The following is a 22,100-nucleotide window of genomic DNA, read 5'->3' on the forward strand; positions in this document are numbered from 1 at the left end:
AGCTCAGGGCTGCGAAGGAGCAGTACAGGAGAAAGCTGGAGCAGAAGTTGCAGAACAACAGCATGAAGGAAGTGTGGGATGGGATGAAGATCATCACTGGCTGCAGCTCGAAGCGGGGTACCACCATCGAGAGAGACATGAAGAGAGCAAACCAAATGAACATCTTCTTTAACAGGTTTGACCACCCTAACCCACTCTCACCTCGGAGTACTGCACTCTCTACACATCCTTCTGCTGATACCAACATAGGAGAGACATCCCCACCCACAATTACAGCAGCGCAAGTGAGCAGAGAGCTGAGGAAACTTCGTGCCAGCAAAGCAGCAGGTCCAGATGGAGTATCGCCACGACTGCTGAAGGTCTGTGCATCAGAGCTGGGGGGTCCTCTACAGCGCATCTTCAACCTGAACCTGGAACAGGGGAAAGTCCCGAGGCTTTGGAAAACATCTTGCATCACCCCAGTCCCAAAGGTATCACGTCCTGGTGAGCTGAATGACTTCCGGCCTGTCGCTCTAACATCACATGTGATGAAGACCATGGAGCGGCTGCTGCTTCACCACCTGAGGCCACAGGTCCAACACGCCCTCGACCCTCTGCAGTTCGCATACCAGGAGAAGGTGGGAGCGGAAGATGCCATCATCTATATGCTACATCGATCCCTCTCCCACTTGGACAGAGGCAGTGGCACTGTAAGAATTATGTTTCTAGACTTCTCTAGCGCCTTCAACACCATCCAACCTCTGCTCCTTAGGGACAAGCTGACAGAGATGGGAGTAGATTCATACCTGGTGGCATGGATCGTGGACTATCTTACAAACAGACCTCAGTATGTGCGTCTCGGGAATTGCAGATCTGACATTGTGGTCAGCAACACAGGAGCGCCGCAGGGGACTGTACTTTCTCCAGTCCTGTTCAGCCTATATACATCGGACTTACAATATAACTCGGAGTCCTGCCACATGCAAAAGTTTGCTGACGACACTGCTATCGTGGGCTGCATCAGGAGTGGGCAGGAGGAGGAGTATAGAAACCTCATCAAGGACTTTGTTAAATGGTGCGACTTAAACCACCTACGACTGAACACCAGCAAAACCAAGGAACTGGTGGTGGATTTTAGGAGACCCAGGCCCCTCATGGAACCCGTGATCATCAGAGGTGACTGTGTGAAGAGGGTGCAGACCTATAAATACCTGAGAGTGCATCCATCCATCCATCCATTTTCCAACCCGCTGAATCCAAACACAGGGTCACGGGGGTCTGCTGGAGCCAATCCCAGCCAACACAGGGCACAAGGCAGGAAACAATCCTGGGCAGGGTGCCAACCCACCGCAGGACACACACAAACACACCCACACACCAACCACACACTAGGGCCAATTTAGAATCGCCAATCCACCTAACCTGCATGTCTTTGGAACGTGGGAGGAAACCGGAGCGCCCGGAGGAAACCCACGCAGACACGGGGAGAACATGCAAACTCCACGCAGGGAGGACCCGGGAATCGAACCCAGGTCCCCAGATCTCCCAACTGCGAGGCAGCAGCGCTACCCACTGCGCCACCGTGCCGCCCCTGGGAGTGCAGCTGGACGATAAATTGGACTGGACTGCCAATACTGATTCTCTGTGCAAGAAAGGACAGAGCCGCCTGTACTTCCTTAGAAGACTGGCATCCTTCAACATCTGCAGTAAGATGCTGCAGATGTTCTATCAGATGGTTGTTGCGAGTGCCCTCTTTTACGCAGTGGTGTACTGGGGAGGCAGCATTAAGAAGAAGGATGCCTCACGCCTGGACAAACTGGTGAGGAAGGCAGGCTCTATTGATGGCATAAAGCTGGACGGTTTGACATCCGTAGCAGAGCAACGGGCACTCAGCAGGCTCCTATCAATTATGGAGAATCCACTACATCCATTAAACAGTGTCATCTCCAGACAGAGGAGCAGTTTCAGCGACAGACTGCTGTCACTGTCCTGCTCCACTGACAGACTGAGAAGATCATTCCTCCCCCAAACTATGCGACTCTTCAATTCCACCAGAGGGGGTAAACGTTGAACATTATTCAAGTTATTGTCTGTTTTTTACCTGCATTTTTTATTACTCTTTAATTTAATATTTTTTGCTGCTGGAGTATGTGAATTTCCCCCTGGGATTAATAAAGTATCTATCTATCTATCTATCTATCTATCTATCTATCTATCTATCTATCTATCTATCTATCTATCTATCTATCTATCTATCTATCTATCTATCTATCTATCTATCTATCTATCTATCTATCTATTGGTGCCTATTGGAGTCAACTCAAACTACTTGGTGCTTGGTGGAGGTTACAGGTTACAGAGATATATACTTGGAATCTTTGGGTTAAACAAGCAAAAGCCTGCTTTGCAATATGGCATTCACTGTATCTCTTATCTACAAACCCACCTCACCAAACCCCAAAATCCACTGCATCTGAACAGCAAACAATTTATGCAACTTCGCAGGGACCCATTTTATCAGTGAGGCTCAAGAGCACATTGCTGGCACTGCACGTACCAGAATGGCTTTTCATATGCAGTAATGTGTTTTATCTTTAGGTGCTGCACTCCTTGAGCTGTCATCCTGGAAAAATGAAACCACTTGCAAGCAGTTGCGCTAACTGTACCTGTTCTAATAGCTTACTCTTCTGATCCTATCTCTGTTTTTATTCACACTATACATTGCCAGGCTACATGGATGGAGTCGACATAGACATACTTAGAAAGAGTGCTGTAGATTTTGTGGAATTTATTTAACAGTCAGATTGCTTTTTATTAAATATAAAATCAGATATTTGATATATTGCCCAGCATTAGATGCAACAGAAAATTATTCCCTCCACTCCAAAAAAATTACTTAAGTATTGTTTTTTCTTCCATGAAAACAGTACCTACTGTTGTCAGATCATGCACACACAGCTAGTGAGGAGGAGGTTAAGCACGTAGGTAGCATACAATCAAGTGAAAAAGAAATGAACAAAAGTTACAGGCATACATTTAATCTTGCATGTGCTGAGGAATAAATTTAATCTGAGCAGTTTACATGGAGCCAGTGATCATTGTAGCAACACTGGGTGCAGTGCAGAGCATATACTGTGCAATTTCTGGACAATTTTAAGCCCTGTTTGCAGTTGCTGAATGATTTTCGGAGTCGGCCCAAATTTCATCTTTATCGCCCATTTTTTCACATGCAGTATGACAGGGGTTGCAATGCCTGACTTCATCTTACGATTGGGCTTTTGTACAAGTAGATGAATTTCTATTATGTCAAAAATGTCAGTTGGCTTTCTTGTAGTGTGAGCAGTCTCCGAAAATGATTTTCTGTTGTCAAATATGAAATTTAATTGTGCATCAATTGCAGTATGTTGTACATTAGGTATTGCCAATGTTAGCTTATTTTCAGAAAAACCATATAATAACACACATACAACTAAACAGCCAATGACAAAAACATCATAGGAAACCTTTACTGGAAGAACCTGAAATAAGTACACATAATGGCAAATTACATATACTACTTACCTCAAATTCCCTCTATAAAATAGAAAGACCATGTTGTTGTCCAATCTCACATTTTTCGTTTCTTTGTACTTTCAGAACAGAGTATAGCAAGTGCTTTTCTTTGTTGATATTCTGAGAAGCCTGTGTTTTTGAATGGGTTTAACTGTCCGTAGGGACCATGTGCACTTATATTCTAAACATCATAGCGTATCAGTCAGACCAAACATTTTCGTGCAGTCTAAGCACACATATTACTGGTGACTCTGTCGTGCATGATTTGTAAAATCACACAGTGTGATTAGTCAAGAAGCCGATGAGCTTTAGCAGCCAGTAGACATGATCAATGTGACCTTTAAGTGGTGTGTCCGTGCTCTCCCTTCTCTGCTCAGAGGCTGCTGTTTATAGCCAGCTTCTCCAGGCATTCAGTCACCTGAGGAGCATGACCCTGTCAGATCCAGACCCAGGGTGCTACAGTATTTACAAAATACTAGTAAATTATCAAATTTGGCGGTGTCTCTGGTCAGTTTCATGAAGGTTCATGGGTACAGGATATAATAACAAATGCTGGCCAGTGAAACGTGCAGTTCTCATATAAAAAGAAAATTTTACACAAAAGTAATGCACTGTTTGTAACACATTACATGTATAACAAGTAACTATATATTTAGTTACTTTTTTGTATGTAATGATAGTGTAACTAAGTTACTTTTAAAAGTAACACTCCCCAATACAGATACTACATGAAGAACAACTGAACTGACAACAGTCTCTTTGTTTAAATACAATTTCAATTGTGAACCAAACCAAATATGTTGATCAAGAAAATGCCTTTATTAATTCTCCAGGCTGTATAGTAAGTAATCATTTGTTTACTGTTTGCTTCTTTGAAAATGAAGTAACAGTTTTACATTTAGCCATGGCTGTCTTGCGTTTAGGTTTTAATGCATATCACTTATAAAACTGAATATTACTTTTAATAATATCAGACTAAATAAATATGAGTGCAGATCTGCTTTTATGTTTTCCTACAAAATAAAATTTTCTCAAGAAAAATCCAATGATAAAAACATGAACATTTATTTGCATTTTTTGACATATATATAATCCTGAGGACAGATCTTCTGCATCTTGCATTTTAATCACACTTTATACTGTAGTTTAACTGAAGAGGCACTAGCTTTTTATGGTTTCATACTTTTGCGATTTTTATCACCTCTGTACATACTGTAGGTTGAATAGAAAAGCTGAACAAAAAAATTGTAACATTGTACTTGCAATTGATTAAGATGTACCCCCATCTCCATTTTAAAACTTCCACATCACAGGTGTAGCCAGTGATGAGTAAGTAGGATTCTTAAATAATAATTACTTTAATATCTCTTGTGTGGATCATTTACAAAGAATCACTCTCTCAAAAATACAAACAAATTGTTTGGGGAAGCATCTAGCCTCCATCTGCCCATATTTTTCAAGCTAAAATGTTCCTCTAACTCTCTCTCTCTGCAGGTTTTAAATACTGTACAAGATCCTAAGATTTTATTTTATTCCAGCAGTATATATGGATCATAGGGCAACAGAAAGTCAAGTGATATTTCTGACAGCACTGAGCACAAGGCAGCAACCAACTCTGGACTGAATAAGATGTTTACAAACACATCAACACTCACATAACAGCAGTTTATATTAGGCCCCTTGCACCAGCATGAGGTTTCTTTTTAGCTATACGCAAATATTTATTTTAACAATTTTAAATGAATTCCAGTACAGATCTGTAATACACATGTAACTGCTTTTCTAAGGTAATATGGCAGAATAGGAAAGTAAAAAATCAAACTTTTTTTTTGCATTTTGGGTTGGATGAGTTGTATGCCAGAAATTTCAAGCGAGCCAAAATCACCTTGGGAGTGGTAACTTCCAAAGACAACTACAGGGAAAACTTGAGATCGTATATCCTTTTTTAGAAAGAGCTGTTCTGTTTCCAGAGTGGAAAAAAACAAGAAGAGCAAAAATATTTCAAAGAAAAAGTCAGGCCCTGCACATTCCTCATAACCACTTGAACATTCCACTAACACTATGCCTGCAAATTTCTGTCATTGTGAAAAAAATATTATGATGTGACTACTTACAGCTTTTGAAGCAAACATTTCATGGTAAATGCCTACAATCAGGAGAAAATGCATTAGTGCATATGCTTGCATACTGGCTGGTAATGCTGGATTGTATAGAACTTCTTTCCCAGTTATCTGAAAAAAAAATAAAAAAAATTAAATAAATAAAATTACCTTAATGGAACACTTATAGAAGTTATAACAAGTAGGACCTTCTAATAAAATAGACATTTTTTAACACTTAACACATCTTCATATTAAAGGCTATTCAAGTTTTTGAACTAGAGCTTTTACATGTCATTTTCATATTTCAATGAATGTCAAAATAATTTGCTGTTATAAAAACCATATCATACAAAACAATACTTCTTTTATCGTCTATGGGGTAGGAGTCAAAGTTTTAGATTCGTCAAAAACTTTGAGTTCCAGTTTTCGATGGCTCTCGGTGTCTTAGGGTCCATTGATACCAAAAATACTGATATCTCGGAGATGGGTGTGTGTCCGTGTGTCAGAGTTTTTTGAGGACAGTCGACAGCTAAAACAGCTGAATGGAAAAATACCAAACTAGAAACTTAAGCCTGTTATGAGATAACAATACGCTGATTAGTTTTTGAGCTAAATCGTGTAAGAGAAAGAGGCACTATAGAGGAACATTCAAATACCGTAATTCTGTGCAGTTAATTATTAATTCTTCTCGTCATTTGCTATCATAATGACCTATATATGATCAGAACGATCAGCATCAGAGCAGTCAGTAATTAATGAAATGTTATAGAATAGTCCTTGGGTGCAAAGCCTATTGACGCTCATGTCCGAATTTTTTTTTTTATAGAGTCAGTGACAACCAACTTATTAACTTACCTCATTTTCAAAGATTTGGAGCAGTGATGCTTTGAAATGAGAAAGATTGAAATCACTGTGACCAGCACCTAATTTTACCACATTACAAAATAGATTTTATTAATATAAAATTGGGAATAAAATATAGTTTAACAAACCATGCCAGACTAACATCTCTCTTCTATCAACATAAGCAATCATTCAGAATAAACCATCAATAGATATTTTAGATTGGTTATTTATTTTATTACTCATTTCACTTAACAGACATAAACTTTTAAATGCAGAACAGTCAATTATAATTTATTTGTAGTTAATTGTTTTCATGAACATGAGGGTAAAGATTGAAATTAACCGGAAATCATATAAAAATGCATTAATTACTAAACCATCTTGATTCTCATGAGGGTTTCAGAAGCCTTTCCCAGAAGTACTTTGTTTCCCTGGAGGGTTTCAGAAAACTATCCCAACAGCATCAAGCAACTATATGGAAAGTCAGTCCCTTACAGAGCATGCTTATTCACACACCAAATTAATCTAACATGCATGGATAAGGGAGAGAAACAGGAATTCCTTGAAGAAAAACAACACACACTGACATGGGAAGAAGGTGTAGATGACCAACAGACAATGACTGAGCCAATATGTTGGAAATGTGAGAGCGTCACTAACCGCTGTGCTACATTGCTGCCCAAAGTACATGTATGTAAATATAGTTTTGTGTATATATATATATATATATATATATATATATATATATATATATATATATATATATATATATATATATACTATATATTTTTTTCTTTGCAAAACAAAAGTGGTGCAATCCACACTGAATTATATAGTATACTAGTCATTTAGCCCGTTACAATAACGGGCGCTAGAACAGTAGTGCATAAACATTAGTAGGAACAGTCTATATTAAATGGCTAGGGACTTTGACCTTATTCTTTTTGTTGGTCGTATTTTTCTTTCTTTCAGGCTTTCTTTTGTTGATGTTTACTTGCTGAGCTGACCGTTCTTCGTGGGCTGCCGCCGTGTACTGTGTGTCTTTAATTTTCTGTGACAGTAATACTGTCTTGTACGGCTCAATTCAATAAGGGCGCGTAGATAATTCAGTTCAAATGGCTCTGGAATATGTGAAGAGCAACAGGTGCAGATCTTTATTTACGCGTGCTTTTATTCGCTGCGCCCAATTGAGGTCGTCCTTTTGAGGCTCGCCTTTTTGTGCACGCCCTTATTGAAGGATACCGTCTTGTACGTCAGCTGGCTTGTACGTCCGTAATATACCTTTAATTTTCTCTGGCGGTAATACAGGCGTGCACGTCGGTAATATGCCTTTAATCTCCTCTGACAGTAATATTGGCTTGTATGTGGCTGTAATATGTGTCACTGTATTGTGTACCTTTAATTTCCTCTCACAGTAATACTGGTTTGTATTTCCGTAAAACGCCTCTAACTTTCTATGACAGTAATATTGCGAGTCGCACCGTGCCCCGTGCATGTGCACTTCACCAGAAGACACCCACACACGGACACCTGGAAGCACATAGGCATTTTATATATATAGATACCTTAAGCTACATATATAACATATCAATTTTTTGTAGCCAGGGACAGACAAAAGGATACTTTTTATGTAAATCAAAGTTGTATTATTAGCTTTATTATACCATCCATTCATTTTTGAAACACAGTTTTTTTCATTTCAGGATATTGTTACAGAAACTGCTATATACATTTCAAGTTAAATAGATGGTGGGGCAGACAAATCACTTTGAATTCAAATAGATTGGTCAAGGATGGGGAAGAAAAGACCTGGATATGCAAGTCAATAGTGGCTAATCAATAGCCACTATCTGTGTAAAATGAAACTATTTTATGCATAAAAATACTGTAATTATAGTAATAAAGTTTCATATGCAAATAACAATGATTCCTTTTCAAATGCATTACACTAATATGTTCTTATTTTCATCTGTGTCTTTTTAATTTGCATCAGAAAACATGTTTTCACTTTGACATTATAATAATAATACATTTTATTTATTTGTAGGCGCCTTTGTAAACACTCAAGGAAACCGAACAATAGACAAAACACAGATTATAAACAATAAGTAAAATACAAAAGTTAAAATCAGACAGAGCAATTGTAATCAAAGGGAAAAAGCAGTCTTAAACAAATGAGTTTTAAGTTTAGATTTGAAAAGTGAAAATGATTCAATATTTCTAAGCTCAGGTGGTAGTGAGTTCCAAAGCTGGGGAGCAGAGCATAGTGGTAAGACGGACGAAGTCAAGTGGATGGAGGAAGAGGATCTAAGGGTACAGTAGGGAATGGCAACATGGAGGAGGTCAGACAGATATGGAGGGGCAAGGTTGTGGATAGCCTTAAAAGTTAACAGAAGAATTTTGAATTGAATGCGGAACTTAACTGGAAGCCAATGAAGCTGCTGCAAAACGGGAGTGATATGGTGAATAGAGGGAGTTCTAGTAATGATACGGGCAGCTGAATTCTGGACCAGTTGAAGCTTATAAAGAGATTTACGAGAAAGACCAAAGAAAAGGGAATTGCAATAATCCAGATGAGAAGTGACAAGGCTATGAACAAGGATAGCAGTGGTGTGGGGAGTGAGGAAGGGGAGAATACGATTAATGTTACACAAGTGGAAATATGCAGACTGGGAGATGTTATTGATGTGGGACTGAAAGGATAAAGTACTGTCAAGGATGACATCTAGACTCTTAACCTGTGGGGAAGGGGAGACAGAGGAATTATCAATAACAAATGAAAAATGATCAGTTTTGGATAATGTTGATTTTGTACCAATGAGGAGAACCTCAGGTTTGTCACTATTTAATTTAAGAAAATTTGAAGAAAACCAGGATTTGATTTCTGCTATGCAATCAGTAAGTGGGAAGGGTGGAAAGGAAGCAGTAGGTTTGCTAGTGAGATAGAGCTGGGTGTCATCAGCATAACAATGAAAGCTAACGTCATATTTACGAAAGATATTACCAAGGGGAAGGAGGTAAATAATGAAAAGGAGGGGTCCCAGGACAGAGCCCTGGGGCACACTTGAAGTAACAGCGGTGGGTTGGGATGTGAAAGTTTTAAGCTGAACAAACTGAGTGCGGCCTGAGAGGTAGGATCTGAACCAGTCTAGTGGAGTGTGGGTAATGCCAATCGACGATAATCTATTGAGAAGAGTAGTGTGACAAATAGTGTCAAAGGCTGCACTCAGATCAAGGAGGATGAGAATAGTCAGCTGCCATAAGAAGGTCATTAGTAATTTTTATAAGTGCCGTTTCTGTACTGTGGAGGGGACAAAAACCAGACTGGAACTGTTCATACAGATTATTTTGAGATAAATGAGAATGAAGTTGAATAGCCACTATTTTTTATGGGTTATTCAATGTAGATTGATGGGGAAAATGGCAAATTTATCAATTTAAAATTAAATCTACAACACAATAAAGTATGCAAAAAGTGTTTTGAATACTTTCTGAATCCACTGTACAGTAGTGAAATATGCTGCACCTCAGCAAGCATTGTGTGAACATGCAAGAAACACATTAATAATCAGTATTGTAATCTTCAAGATATTTTCTAAAAACATTTTGGTTTACTAGTACTGTACTACCAACTCATTGATCCAGCATGTGGAATTTGAATTCTGTGCCTGTATCTTGTCCATGAGGAGTTTGTACATTCTCGCCATGACTATAAAGTATCCGCTTCCCACTTGCTAGGTTGGATGGTTATTCCAAAATGGATAAGTATGTGTGTGTGTGCGTGGGCCTTGCAATGAAATGGCACTATACCCAGGGCTCTTTCCTGCCTTGTACCCAGAGATAATGTGCAGTCAAACAAATGCAAATGTAAAATGTGTGGACTAGAAGAAGAAGAACCTACTTTGATTAAATCAGTGTCTATAAACTGTAAATTAGGATGAAAAGCAAAATCAAATAAGTTTTTTTTTTAATTCATAGTTCTAGTTGTGCTATTTCCAATTATTTATGGATTTTATATGAGTTTCAATAAGATATTTACTCCTTTTTTTTAAACAAAACACAATTTAGAAACTATGACCATGTGTCTATTTAAGAAATGAAGGATCTAGAATTTCAGCAAGAAGGAACCAGCCAGATGTACAGAAACAAAGAAAAACAAATAAATAGATCAGAGAACTAACAGATGTGTGAATCTTAAGAAAAAAAAGAATTTCAGACAAATGCCAGAAAATGTTGAAATATGCTGAATGAAGCCATTGATTAAAAACATAAAAACAAAATTCATATAGAAAATGAGTAAACAGCATTTAAAAATGTTTCTGGCGCATGCTAGATCAGAGAATTTCATGATTAAGAAAAATGAAGAAAGAAATCTTGAAAAGCATTCAGCTAACAAAGACTCTAAAAGGGATTATGAATATAACAATATTATTACATGGTAGGTGTCTGCATGATCACAGGCTAGAAGCTGAGGAATGAACAAAGCTGGAGTATATGCAAGCACATCATGAATATTTTCTCTTGTTCTCAAATAAATAAAGTTTATTTTGATAATATTATTCTTCTTTATTATATTTGTATTTCATTTTGCATCTGCTTTTACTCAACAGGGATGAACAAAATGGAAGAAGAATAAAATTATTATGTGTAAAACATTCACATTGTTGTTTTTTGACTTCTAAAGATCAATAAAGGGAGGGCCATTCAGAACTAAAACTTTCTTTAAATGACAAAACAATTATATTATATATTAGCTAGCATCTGAAAGTTGCTATAATTGAAGAGTAAATGATACATACATCATATAGTACAATGTCTTCATTATTTTTAATTTCTGTAAAAAACTAAAACTTTAAATTAGATTTGGGAAATAGAAATTGTGATTTAGATGATAGGTCAGTTGCTAATACTGGTAGAATTTACTACTGACAAGGGATTACGTAAAGCGTGGATTCAACCCCCTACACCTGCTGAAATGGTTGTAGAAGGAAAGATGAGAATACAAAAAAATCCATACATCTTGTCAATAAAAAAGGAATGTTAAGAATCACTATATTATAAAGACAGGCAACAATTTTCCATGATTCTTCAGTGGTCAGAGTAATCTGAATTCAATACTTTTTCATTTCTCTGAACTATATTTTTTAAAAGTCAGTCTAACCTCAGGCAGTTCTTCAGGAAGTCCGAGTCTTGGTTTGCCTGGACCCCAGCCAGGTCCTTTGAAAATGACAGATAGCTTGTTTGAAATGCCAGGTGTAGCCCAAAACGTTTTCCAAATGTGAGTATAGTGGTGAAACTGAAAAGGAAATAAGTGGCTATAGATCATTAAAAATTGAACAAATATATGATATAACATCATTCCATTAATGCTTTAAGCATTTTCATGTCTCTACAAACAAACAGTTGGTTAAAATGAAAACTTAAATCTTTTCAAACAAATCCCAGAAGCATACAAATCCTTTATGAACATAATACATTAACATAAATAAATAACAAAATTTACTTATTGCAGCTTTAAAGTAAATTGCCTGGCTAAGATTTTTCATAAAACTTAGAATACAGAATACTGTTGCTGCATATTGTTATACTAATGAATAAAATACTATCAGTGTATCCTCTATTTTCTGCATTCATTAGATATAATTTCTTCTGTAGCACTGTCATTAACATTTCAAATTTATATAAAACATATAATATATACTATCAATATAAAACAAAGTATGATGCAATGACACCTGCTACCTAATCACTGTCAAGATGGCAATTAAGTAATCTGACCATACAGTACTTAATTAAAAGCAACGGTGAGAGCTGGGCATATACCTTCCCACAAGTCTATTGGAATGTTCTGTGGAGCTGTAGCATTCCATGTACCGTACCCCAGGCTCTAAGCAGATAACTGAGAACAATTTGTATAACCCAAATAAAGTCACTGTAGTAAGGATGAGGTAGGAAAACAAATACTTTTAGAGGAAAATTGTAAAGGAGTCATGTATGTACTTTTCAGTAGTATGAAATATATGTAAGCTCACATTGTGAAGTCATCCCAGCCCTTCCCCAAAATATGTAGATATTTTTTTCCCTGTATGGGTTACTGGTATTAGATTTTGGTATTCTAAGGTAGGTAAATGCTAAGTCTTCACCCTAGAATATTCTTACTGCTCGATGCACACAATTAGAAGTTTATTCATGTTTACACACTTAGATTACTGAAAAAAAACCAACTAAGAGTAAGCACTAAAATTAGCTCCCTGAAAAATATTTAATGTGAAATAGCACACCAAACAAAGTATTTAGTATAGCTTCCCCATATCTATTTTACCTCAGGCGTTCAGCTTAAACCGCTATAATAACAGATCACAGACAGATTTTCATAATTATAATAAACAAACACACACACACTCAAAATTTTATAGGCTGTCATAAAAAGCATAATAAAAAAATCTAAATTAACATAACTGATCAAATCCTAGTCCATTGACCTACACTATATAAATAACTTAATACTTAGAAAGTATGCTTTATACTAATCAAATATTAAGTCATGAATAGCTAACTTTGATATGCTCACCTGGACCCAAAATGGATCAAATGTGTCGATTGGATGGGTAAGACCATACACAACTTTTTCACTTTCTGGTGCAAATGTTCCTGATTAAAAAAAACAAACACAGCGGAGCAACCATTGCTATACTTTTTACTATACAACTGATTGTATTAAAAACATATACTGTACACTGTAGTTCAGATTTCAATTGTAAAGCTCCACAGACAGTCGAGTAAGCTTGTACATTTTTTGGCATTATCTCATTTATATTTTTTGTTTGCTTTGGTTTGACTGACAGTTTATAGTTGTTTCCTTTAATTAGCCATTTTTACAAAATTCAGAAGTGACACATTGAGGGGTAAAAAACATCTTGCTAGTTAACCAGAAATGGATTACATTTATTCCACCTCTCTGCTTTCACTTCCAAAAATTGATTTTAATGAAGTAGGATGTATTGATGAAAGCATCCAAACTGGACAAGGCTATAAATTCATTTATAATTACCACAGTAAGTTTTCCTAAAAATCAAAGCAAATTTTAAGAATCAAACTACTCACCGAAAATTCTGTCCCATATTATTAGGGTCCCTCCATAATTCTTATCAATGCAGTAGGGATTTCTTCCTAAAATAATTAAACATCTCTTAAAGATGAAGTAACATAATATTCATTAACTGAGTGAAGTGGTTAAATGCATTCCATAAATATGTGTGCACTATATGTGCGTATGATTGCTCTGTATACTGTATATCCCACTCTACTTTTTCCATTAAAATGTTTAATGCAAACAATAAAAATGCAACTTCACTTTTGATATACAATAAAAAGCTGCAGTTTATAAGAAAAGAACATATAACAATAACGATTAAAAAATGCATGTTTATTTTAAATCTATAGTATATCTAAGACAGAAAATACAGCAAGTAGTCATATTTCATATGAGTTAAGAATATAGGTAGATTAAGACTATATTGTAGAGTATACTGTATGTACTGTATATAATATTTCTTTCCAGCAACATTATCCATCCTGGGCAGCAAGGTAGTGCAGTGGTTACTACTGTTATTCCACAGCTGCAGCCTCCTAAGTTCAATACCTATGCCCAAACATTGTCCTTATCAATGTATGTTTGAATTTTTCTCCCACATCTCCAATGATATGCAGGTTGTGCTAACAGCAGATAGAAGGCAGGAACCAACCCACAATTGGATACAAATCTATCACAGGACATATTCTTGTACAAAGCTGTAATAGCACACATCCAGCCAAATGAGACTTGAAAACCCATATGAACATTGCAATGCTAATTTTGTTGCTTAGAGCTAGAATATGTGCAATAGACTTATTGTGTAGTACATCTGTGAGTACGCCTTACAATGTAAGAAGTTTTTAAGTTAAGGAACTCGGTTATCTTGAGATTTTAATAGTTCTAGTCTGTTTTTCATTAGTTCCTGCATACAAAAAATGTCAACATCTTGATTATATGAAAAGGTTTTCCTCTCATATTTTATTTAAAACACACATTTATTTCCTAAATAAAATGTACAGTACATTCAACACAGTACATACTCTAGCATCCGTTTACATACCATGATGTACCCTGTGGTGGCTTGGAGTGTTTATAACAAATTCAAGAGGCCCAAGGTTTCCCACAGTCTGTTAATAAATAGAAAGATTATTTATAACAATAGACTGTATACAGTAACTGGAAAACAGAAACATTGTAAATAAAGAATATTTCTACTTCATTAAACATAAAATTATTAGAAATCAGAAATAAAAATTATTCTACTAGGTTAAGAAACAACCTTTTGTAATACTGAACATAAAATTCTGACTGTATATCATATTAGTTGAGTTAATTCATACTAATACTACATTCATATAAAGGTATAATGTCTTTTGCATTATACAGTGAGATGTCAAATTTTTATCGGTATGTGACCAGTTCCACTTGACGAAATAACAAGCTGGATTTGCTGTATTCAAATGTTAAAGGTGCCTTTAAGTGTAATTTACTGGATGCTTTAGGCAAATCTGACCACAAACTGATTTCTCTTATTCCCAGCTACAAGTGTTTTATTAGACTGCAACCTGTTACCACTAGAACAGAGAGGAAGTGGAGCCTGTAGGCTAAAATCGCTCTGAATGACTGCTTCCAAATGACAGACTGGAAAATGATGTGTGAGTCACATGGGAACAATATCGAGGGATTGCATCACAGACTATGTTAACGTCTATGTTGACACAGTTGTACCCACAAAGACAGTGTGTTGCTTTCCAAACAGCAAGCCATGGATTACTACAGAGCTAAAAAGTCTCCTGAATAAGAAAAAGAGACCATTTAAATCTGGTGACAAAGTAGCTCTGAAGGACATACAGCATGTACTAAAGAAAAATATGAGTACAGAAAAGGAAGCTAACAAAGCTAAAATAGAAAACAAACTCATTCAGAAGAACATGAAGGATGTCTGGAATGGATTGGATATAATTATGGGACTTACGCAATCCAGAGCTCATGTGCTAGAAAGGAATATGGACAAAGCTAACACCTTGAACCAATTTTTTAATAGATTTGCCCTCCAACTGCCACAATCTTCCAATGACCAGCCTCCCCAAACTATCCCTAGTACATCAACAACTCCTACCTTGTCAACTGGAATGGCCAGTGACAGGTCCACCTCTGACCATCTGTGTAGACTGTCAATAACTGAAGACAAAGTAAAGAGGCAACTGAGGAAGCTATACACAGGAAAAGCTGCGGGACCAGATGGTGTCAGTCCTTAGTTCGTAAGGCCTGTGCTGATCTACTTTGTGGTGCCCTCTGTCAACTGTTCAGACTGTCTCTAAGGCTTCAGAAAGTGCCTCTGCTGTGGAAAACATCCTGCATTGTTCCTGTTCTAAATAAGGCAGGCGCCTCTTCACCTAATGACTACAGACCAGTGGCACTTACGTCTTACATCATGAAGACTTTTGACAGACCGGTCCTGGACTATATGAGTCCTCATGGGATAGATCACCTGCATCCACTGCAGTTTGCCTTTCGGACAAAGATTGGAGCGGAGGATGGATTTATTTATCTGCTCCACAAAGCTTATTCCCACCTGGACAAAGCTGGCAACACTGTGAGGATTATGTTTTTCTCCAGCACCTTAAATACCATCCAGTCATCCCTGCTAAGAGGTAAACTCAGAGATATGCAAGTGGATGAGCCTATGGTGTCAGGGATAATGAACTATCTGTCAGGCAGACCACAGTTTGTGAGACTCAAGGACTGTGTTTCTGATACAGATGTGAGCAACACTGGAACACCAGAAGAAACAGTCCTGTCTCCTTTTCTCCCCACTCTGTACACCTCAGACTATAAACATAACACCAGGTCATGTCACTTGCAAAAATTCTAAGATGATTCTGCTCTTATAGGGTGTACTGATAAAGGGGATGAAACATGGTATAGGAGTCAGGTGGATAAGTTTGTTTCTTCATGCAAAGAGAATTGTCTGCATCTTAACATCAGCAAAACTATGGAACCAGTTACTGACTTTTGCCACACCAAAAAGCCTCTATGTCTGGTCACTGTTCAAGGAAAGGAGTGAGAATTAGATTTTTTTCCAATTTGAAATAGTATATAACATCAGTTACCCACTGACTTAAAAGAAGTGGGCTAGGATTCTTCCATTTGAGCAAGAAAACTCTACATGCTAGTAGTGAAGTAAAGGCAAATACAGTTTGTTTGTCCTTCTCCATTTTAAGTCCATCTGGGAGTACACCAAACACAGCTGTTAATAGGTTAAGAGTGGTTGTGACACCAAGGCCGTCTGACAAACATTTAAAAATTTTTGTCCAGAATGATGTTAATTTGGTACACGCCCAAAATGTCTGGCCTAGTGAGGCTGGAGCTCGATTGCAATGCTTGCAAGTTGGATCTTGCCTTGGAAACATTTTGGACAATTTTAAATGAGATAGATTTTAAGTTGAATAATTGAATGCTTTGCACATATGGAGCTAGAGTGAATTCTGTGCGTGACTGCCTTCCACTCCACAGATCTTTTTCCTACTGTACTCAGGGATCTTTAAAAGGAAGAGACTTTGAAATTGTTTTATATATTATAGAAATGCTGTCTGAGTCCTCAAGACTGATTAATATTTCTTCTAGAATAGACATTGGTGGGAGGTGAGGATACAGTTCCATCTAATCTAATCTAATCTAATTTAATCTAATCTAGATTCTCAGTGTGAGCTGTGCTTTTAGATCACAATGGGCAGAATCCAGACTGATTTTTCCCAGGAATGCTGACACTCTTTTCCTTTCAAATTTCAATGGTGCCAGATCTGGACAACATAAGCACTAATGTGAGATACACAACTGGGATGAATTCTTATTGAAAAGAAGTGCTTGTGTGTTATCACGCTCCATAAACAGATTAAGACTGAAAGTCAAATTAAATCCCATAAATTAATCAAGTTTAGTACAAACTAGAATAGAATATCTGAACTGTTGAATATTTGAAATTAATCTTTTCTGGTATAAATTATTTCAAAAGGGAAAGAATGATATTAACTCGTTTTCACATTCTAAAACACACCATTTCAGATTCACTACTGCACTTCCTGTCAACCTTGCATTCTGCATTTCAACAAAGTTGATAATCTACATGAATCATCTGGCTAACTAATGATAGAACATATTTCATGTCTGTTTTTAATAAGTAGTGGTTTGGTTGGTGTGAAATTTAACAATACATTAAGATGGCATATGGATAGGAAAGCATGAAGGCAAAGTAAATTAACAACTTTTGTAGACATTATAATAAAAAAGGCATATCCTCTTCCCTTACACCTCACTTTTATAACAGTTGTTCACAGCATAGTGCTAAAATGTTTTTTTTTTTTGCCTAGGAAAGGAAAGACAGAGCCAATATCTCAGGATATTGATTACTTTAAGGATAGACATCTGGGACAACAATTTGGTTTACAGCCTGGGAAAATGACATGGCGATGTTTTAGGCAATATCAAAAAACTTTATTATCTGGGAAAAGATAGATTAAAGAGTTTGAGCAAAATTCATCCATCATATTGACAGCCAGCCAATCAGATGCATGCAACAATTATGTGTTGTGAAACCACGGCATGACATTTTATAATAAATATGCCTCATTGAAAGCAACGTCAGAAGAAGAGAAACAGCGACGATGATTGAAGAGCAACGTCAGAGAAGAAAACAAAGACACGTATGACCAATTTTAATCCGATCGTCAGTTAACAGCATTTTCATGAACATCGACTGTTAAATCAAACACCGCCTGGGACATTCATCCTTGACATCACTGATTCCTTGTCATCTCTACTTTTTTTCGTAAGCTTTCTAAAGACTATATATATCCAGACTTTTCTATCAGTACCTTTTTTTTATTATTCTTTGTTCCACTGGTATTATTATTATTCTTGTAATAAATACTATGCTGCTTTTAACTTTCTATGCTTTGTCTTAAGGTCTATAGAGTGATTGAAGTAATAATAAGTTAGAGCACCTGGTGCAGCTAGAGATTTGCCATTACCTCTGTGCTGTGAGGTTTATTAAGGCTGCGAGTGAGAGCTCCACACAATAGTAGGGAATAGTACGTAAAGTAAGATATTCTTGGCTGATAAATGGACTATAGTCAAGGATGCTGAGCCTTTGTATGTTTAAATGTATTCCTGTAAACCAAAAGTAATATTTAGGTCTGAGATATCATTAAAACATTGTATGTTGTTTGTGCCGATAATTAGTAAGTCTCTTGAAGTGCTGAGTGACAGACTGTGTTATTCCTAAAGTACTTGTGTGGTTTAAAGTGCTAAAGGCTAATCAGCGTATGTGTGTCATTCATAGGGCACTGTTGTGGTTAGGGTCTGTGTGTATGCGTATAGCTATGTATGTGTGTGTTCATCTTAAAGTGCAACAGTAGACCAACCCGATAACGAACTTGACAAGTACACTTACCCTTGAGAAAACAGGTAAAGGGTAAGTAGAGGAAAATACTACGATAATACAACAGTCATATGAAAAAGTTTGGGAACCCCTTTCAGCTTGTATAATAATTTACTCTACTTTCAACAAAAAAGATAACACTGGTATGTCTTTCATTTCCTAGGAACATCTGAGTACTGGGGTGTTTTCTGAACAAAAATTTTTAGTGAAGCGGTATTTAGTTGTATGACATTAAATCAAATGTGAAAAACTGGCTGTGCAAAAATGTGGGTACTGTAATTTTGCTGATTTGAATGCATGAAACTGCTCAATACTGATTACTTGCAACATCAAATTGGTTGGATTAGCTCGTTGAGCCTTGAACTTCATAGACAGATGTGTCCATTCATGAGAAAAGGTATTTAAGGTGGTCAATTGCAAGTTGTGCTTCCCTTTGACTCTCCTCTGAAGAGTGACAGCATGGGATTCTCAAAGCAACTCTCAAATGATCTGAAAACAAAGATTGATCAGTATCATGGTTTAGGGGATGGCTACAAAAAGCTATCTCAGAAGTTTAAACTGTCAGTTTCAACTGTAAGGATATAATCAGGAAATGGAAGGCCACAGGCACAGTTGCTGTTAAACTCAGGTCTGGTAGGCCAAGAAAAATACAGGAGCGGCATATGTGCAGGATTGTGAGAATGGTTACAGAAAACCCATAGATCACCTCCAAAGACCTGCAAGAACATCTTGCTGCAGATGGTGTATCTGTACATCATTCTACAATTCAGCGCAATTTGCACAAAGAACATCTGTATGGCAGGGTGATGAGAAAGAAGCTCTTTCTGTACTCACAACACAAACAGAGTCGCTTGTTGTATGCAAAAGCTCATTTAGACAAGCCAGATTAATTTTGGAACAAAGTGCTTTGGACTGATGAGACAAAAATTGAGTTATTTGGTCATAACAAAAAGCGCTTTGCGTGGCGGAAGAAGAACACTGCATTCCAAGAAAAACACCTGCTACCTACTGTCAAATTTGGTGGAGGTTCCATCATGCTGTGGGGCTGTGTGGCTAGTTCAGGGACTGGGGCCCTTGTTAAAGTCGAGGGTTGGATGAATTCAACCCAGTATCAACAAATTCTTCAGGATAATGTTCAAGCATCAGTCACAAAGTTGAAGTTATACAGGGGTTGGATATTCCAAGAAGACAATGACCCAAAACACAGTTCAAAATCTACAAAGGCATTCATGCAGAGGGAGAAGTACAGTGTTCTGGAATGGCCATCATAGTCCCCTGACTTGAATATCATCGAAAATCTATGGGATGATTTGAAGTGGGCTGTCCATGCTCGGCAGCCATCAAATTTAACTGAACTGGAGAGATTTTGTATGGAAGAATGGTCAAAAATACCTCCATCCAGAATCTAGACACTCATCAAAGGCTATAGGAGGTGTCTAGAGGCTATTATATTTGCAAAAGGAGGCTCAACTAAGTATTGATGTAATATATCTGTTGGGGTGCCCAAATTTATGCATATGCATATGTTATGATGCATATTGCATATTTTCTGTTAATCCAATAAACTTAATGCCACTGCTGAAATACTACTGTTTCCATAAGGCATGTCAAATATTAAAAGGAAGCTGCTACTTTGAAAGCTCAGCCAATGATAAACAAAAATACAAAGAATTAAGAGGGGTTCCCAAACTTTTTCATATGACTGTATCACCACTTTATTTGTTTGTACATTTTTTTTCTTTCAGGGTTCATATGTGCACCTCTATTAATTTATTGTAATCATACAGCTGCTGGCGGGGTGGGGGCAAACCTACCTTGGCAGCCACAGTTGGACTTATGTGCAGACTGAAATTAACCAAGACATATTAAAAAATATTTTTTTCTTAGTTTTTCAAACAAATATCCCTGCCACTTCACTGGCCTAATTGAGTTCACTTTAACCTCCTTACTCTTATCCTTGACATTACTTGTCCATCACTTTTCTCATGCATATCATCATCCACATGTTTACGCTTCTTCAGTTAATTGTAGGTAGAGAGGAAGGATGGCTGTTGCCACAGTGTTTGCAGCTACAAGAAAGCTGAAAATGTGATGAAAAGTAAAAGAACTTTGTCATAATAGTGAAATTTCTTCAGATATGGCCCATAACAGCATTTTACTTCTAGTGATAATGAAGCACATGAAGCTGATGAGTTTTCACAAATGGTAAACCATGATGCCACGTCTCAGTATGAGTGGTGTAACAAGAGTGTTGGGTCACTTTCAAAACTGCTGTTTATTGATCTCCAGAGTACAATACAGATATGTAAGATACAAGACAACTGATTCCTTACATAATTTCAGCCTTTTTATTGGTGAGAGCATGTAATTGTGAGTGCAACACACTATTCACAACAACTGATCCAGCAGCACACACTGAAACCAAATTACAGGGTGCTCATGTCGTTTGATGCCAGTTGTGATGTGCTACTGGTATTCTTTTGCCCTATTGTAAATAATTCAAAAGCCTGAACTTCAAATGTGGAGGGCAATAAAACCTTTATTTGAAATGCCTTATTTATAGCAGATCACAAATGAAAAATATTTAACTTGACTTCTCAGGTGTTTAAGTTTTGTTGACAATAATTTACCTGTCACTTCTCATAGTAGTGAGAAATCCTTTTTTTGAAAATAAAACAGTTGTTGAATGCAATGATAGAGATTTAATCGGTCTATATATGTGAGTAGAATGTTGTTTTTGACAAGTCTTTTATGGTCTGTAAAGGTCATTTGGCAATGAATTAGTAAGTTCCTCGTACAATTACTAAGTTGGGGGTGTCTCTACTGAACAACAGCTTACAGCTTGACAAAATGTGTTGAGTCTGCAAACTAGTGAAAAACTAAAGCTGTGCATGTGTTTTTGTTTTATTTAATTTTGTATATTTTATTTTTATCTTTTTCTTAGATTTAGTTTAACTAACCTATTGCAGGACACCAGTCAATTTCAGGGTACATTTATTTATTTATTTCTCTATTTATGTATAAAGAGTGTTATTATAAATCCATTTACATACTCTGAATTGTATTGATTTATTTTCCCCACTTTTAAATAAAAAAAAATACTCAA

General features: G+C 36.9%; 1 protein-coding gene across 4 annotated transcripts in view; it reads right to left on the reverse strand.

Annotated features, from left to right (window-relative positions):
• agmo (alkylglycerol monooxygenase) overlaps positions 1 to 22,100 on the reverse strand; it is a 278,974-nt gene that overhangs the window by 104,986 nt on the left and 151,888 nt on the right. For all 4 annotated transcript variants that reach the window (XM_051935716.1, XM_051935717.1, XM_028817173.2 and 1 more), the window contains 5 exons: positions 14,615 to 14,681; positions 13,584 to 13,649; positions 13,051 to 13,130; positions 11,641 to 11,775; positions 5,646 to 5,762 (listed from right to left, as the gene is read on the reverse strand). In XM_051935716.1, coding sequence (XP_051791676.1) covers positions 5,646 to 5,762; positions 11,641 to 11,775; positions 13,051 to 13,130; positions 13,584 to 13,649; positions 14,615 to 14,681 — 465 coding nt within the window. The remainder of the gene's footprint in view (positions 1 to 5,645; positions 5,763 to 11,640; positions 11,776 to 13,050; positions 13,131 to 13,583; positions 13,650 to 14,614; positions 14,682 to 22,100) is intronic.

This window comes from Erpetoichthys calabaricus, chromosome 13 (assembly GCF_900747795.2).
Source record: "Erpetoichthys calabaricus chromosome 13, fErpCal1.3, whole genome shotgun sequence".
Lineage (NCBI taxonomy): Eukaryota > Metazoa > Chordata > Cladistia > Polypteriformes > Polypteridae > Erpetoichthys > Erpetoichthys calabaricus.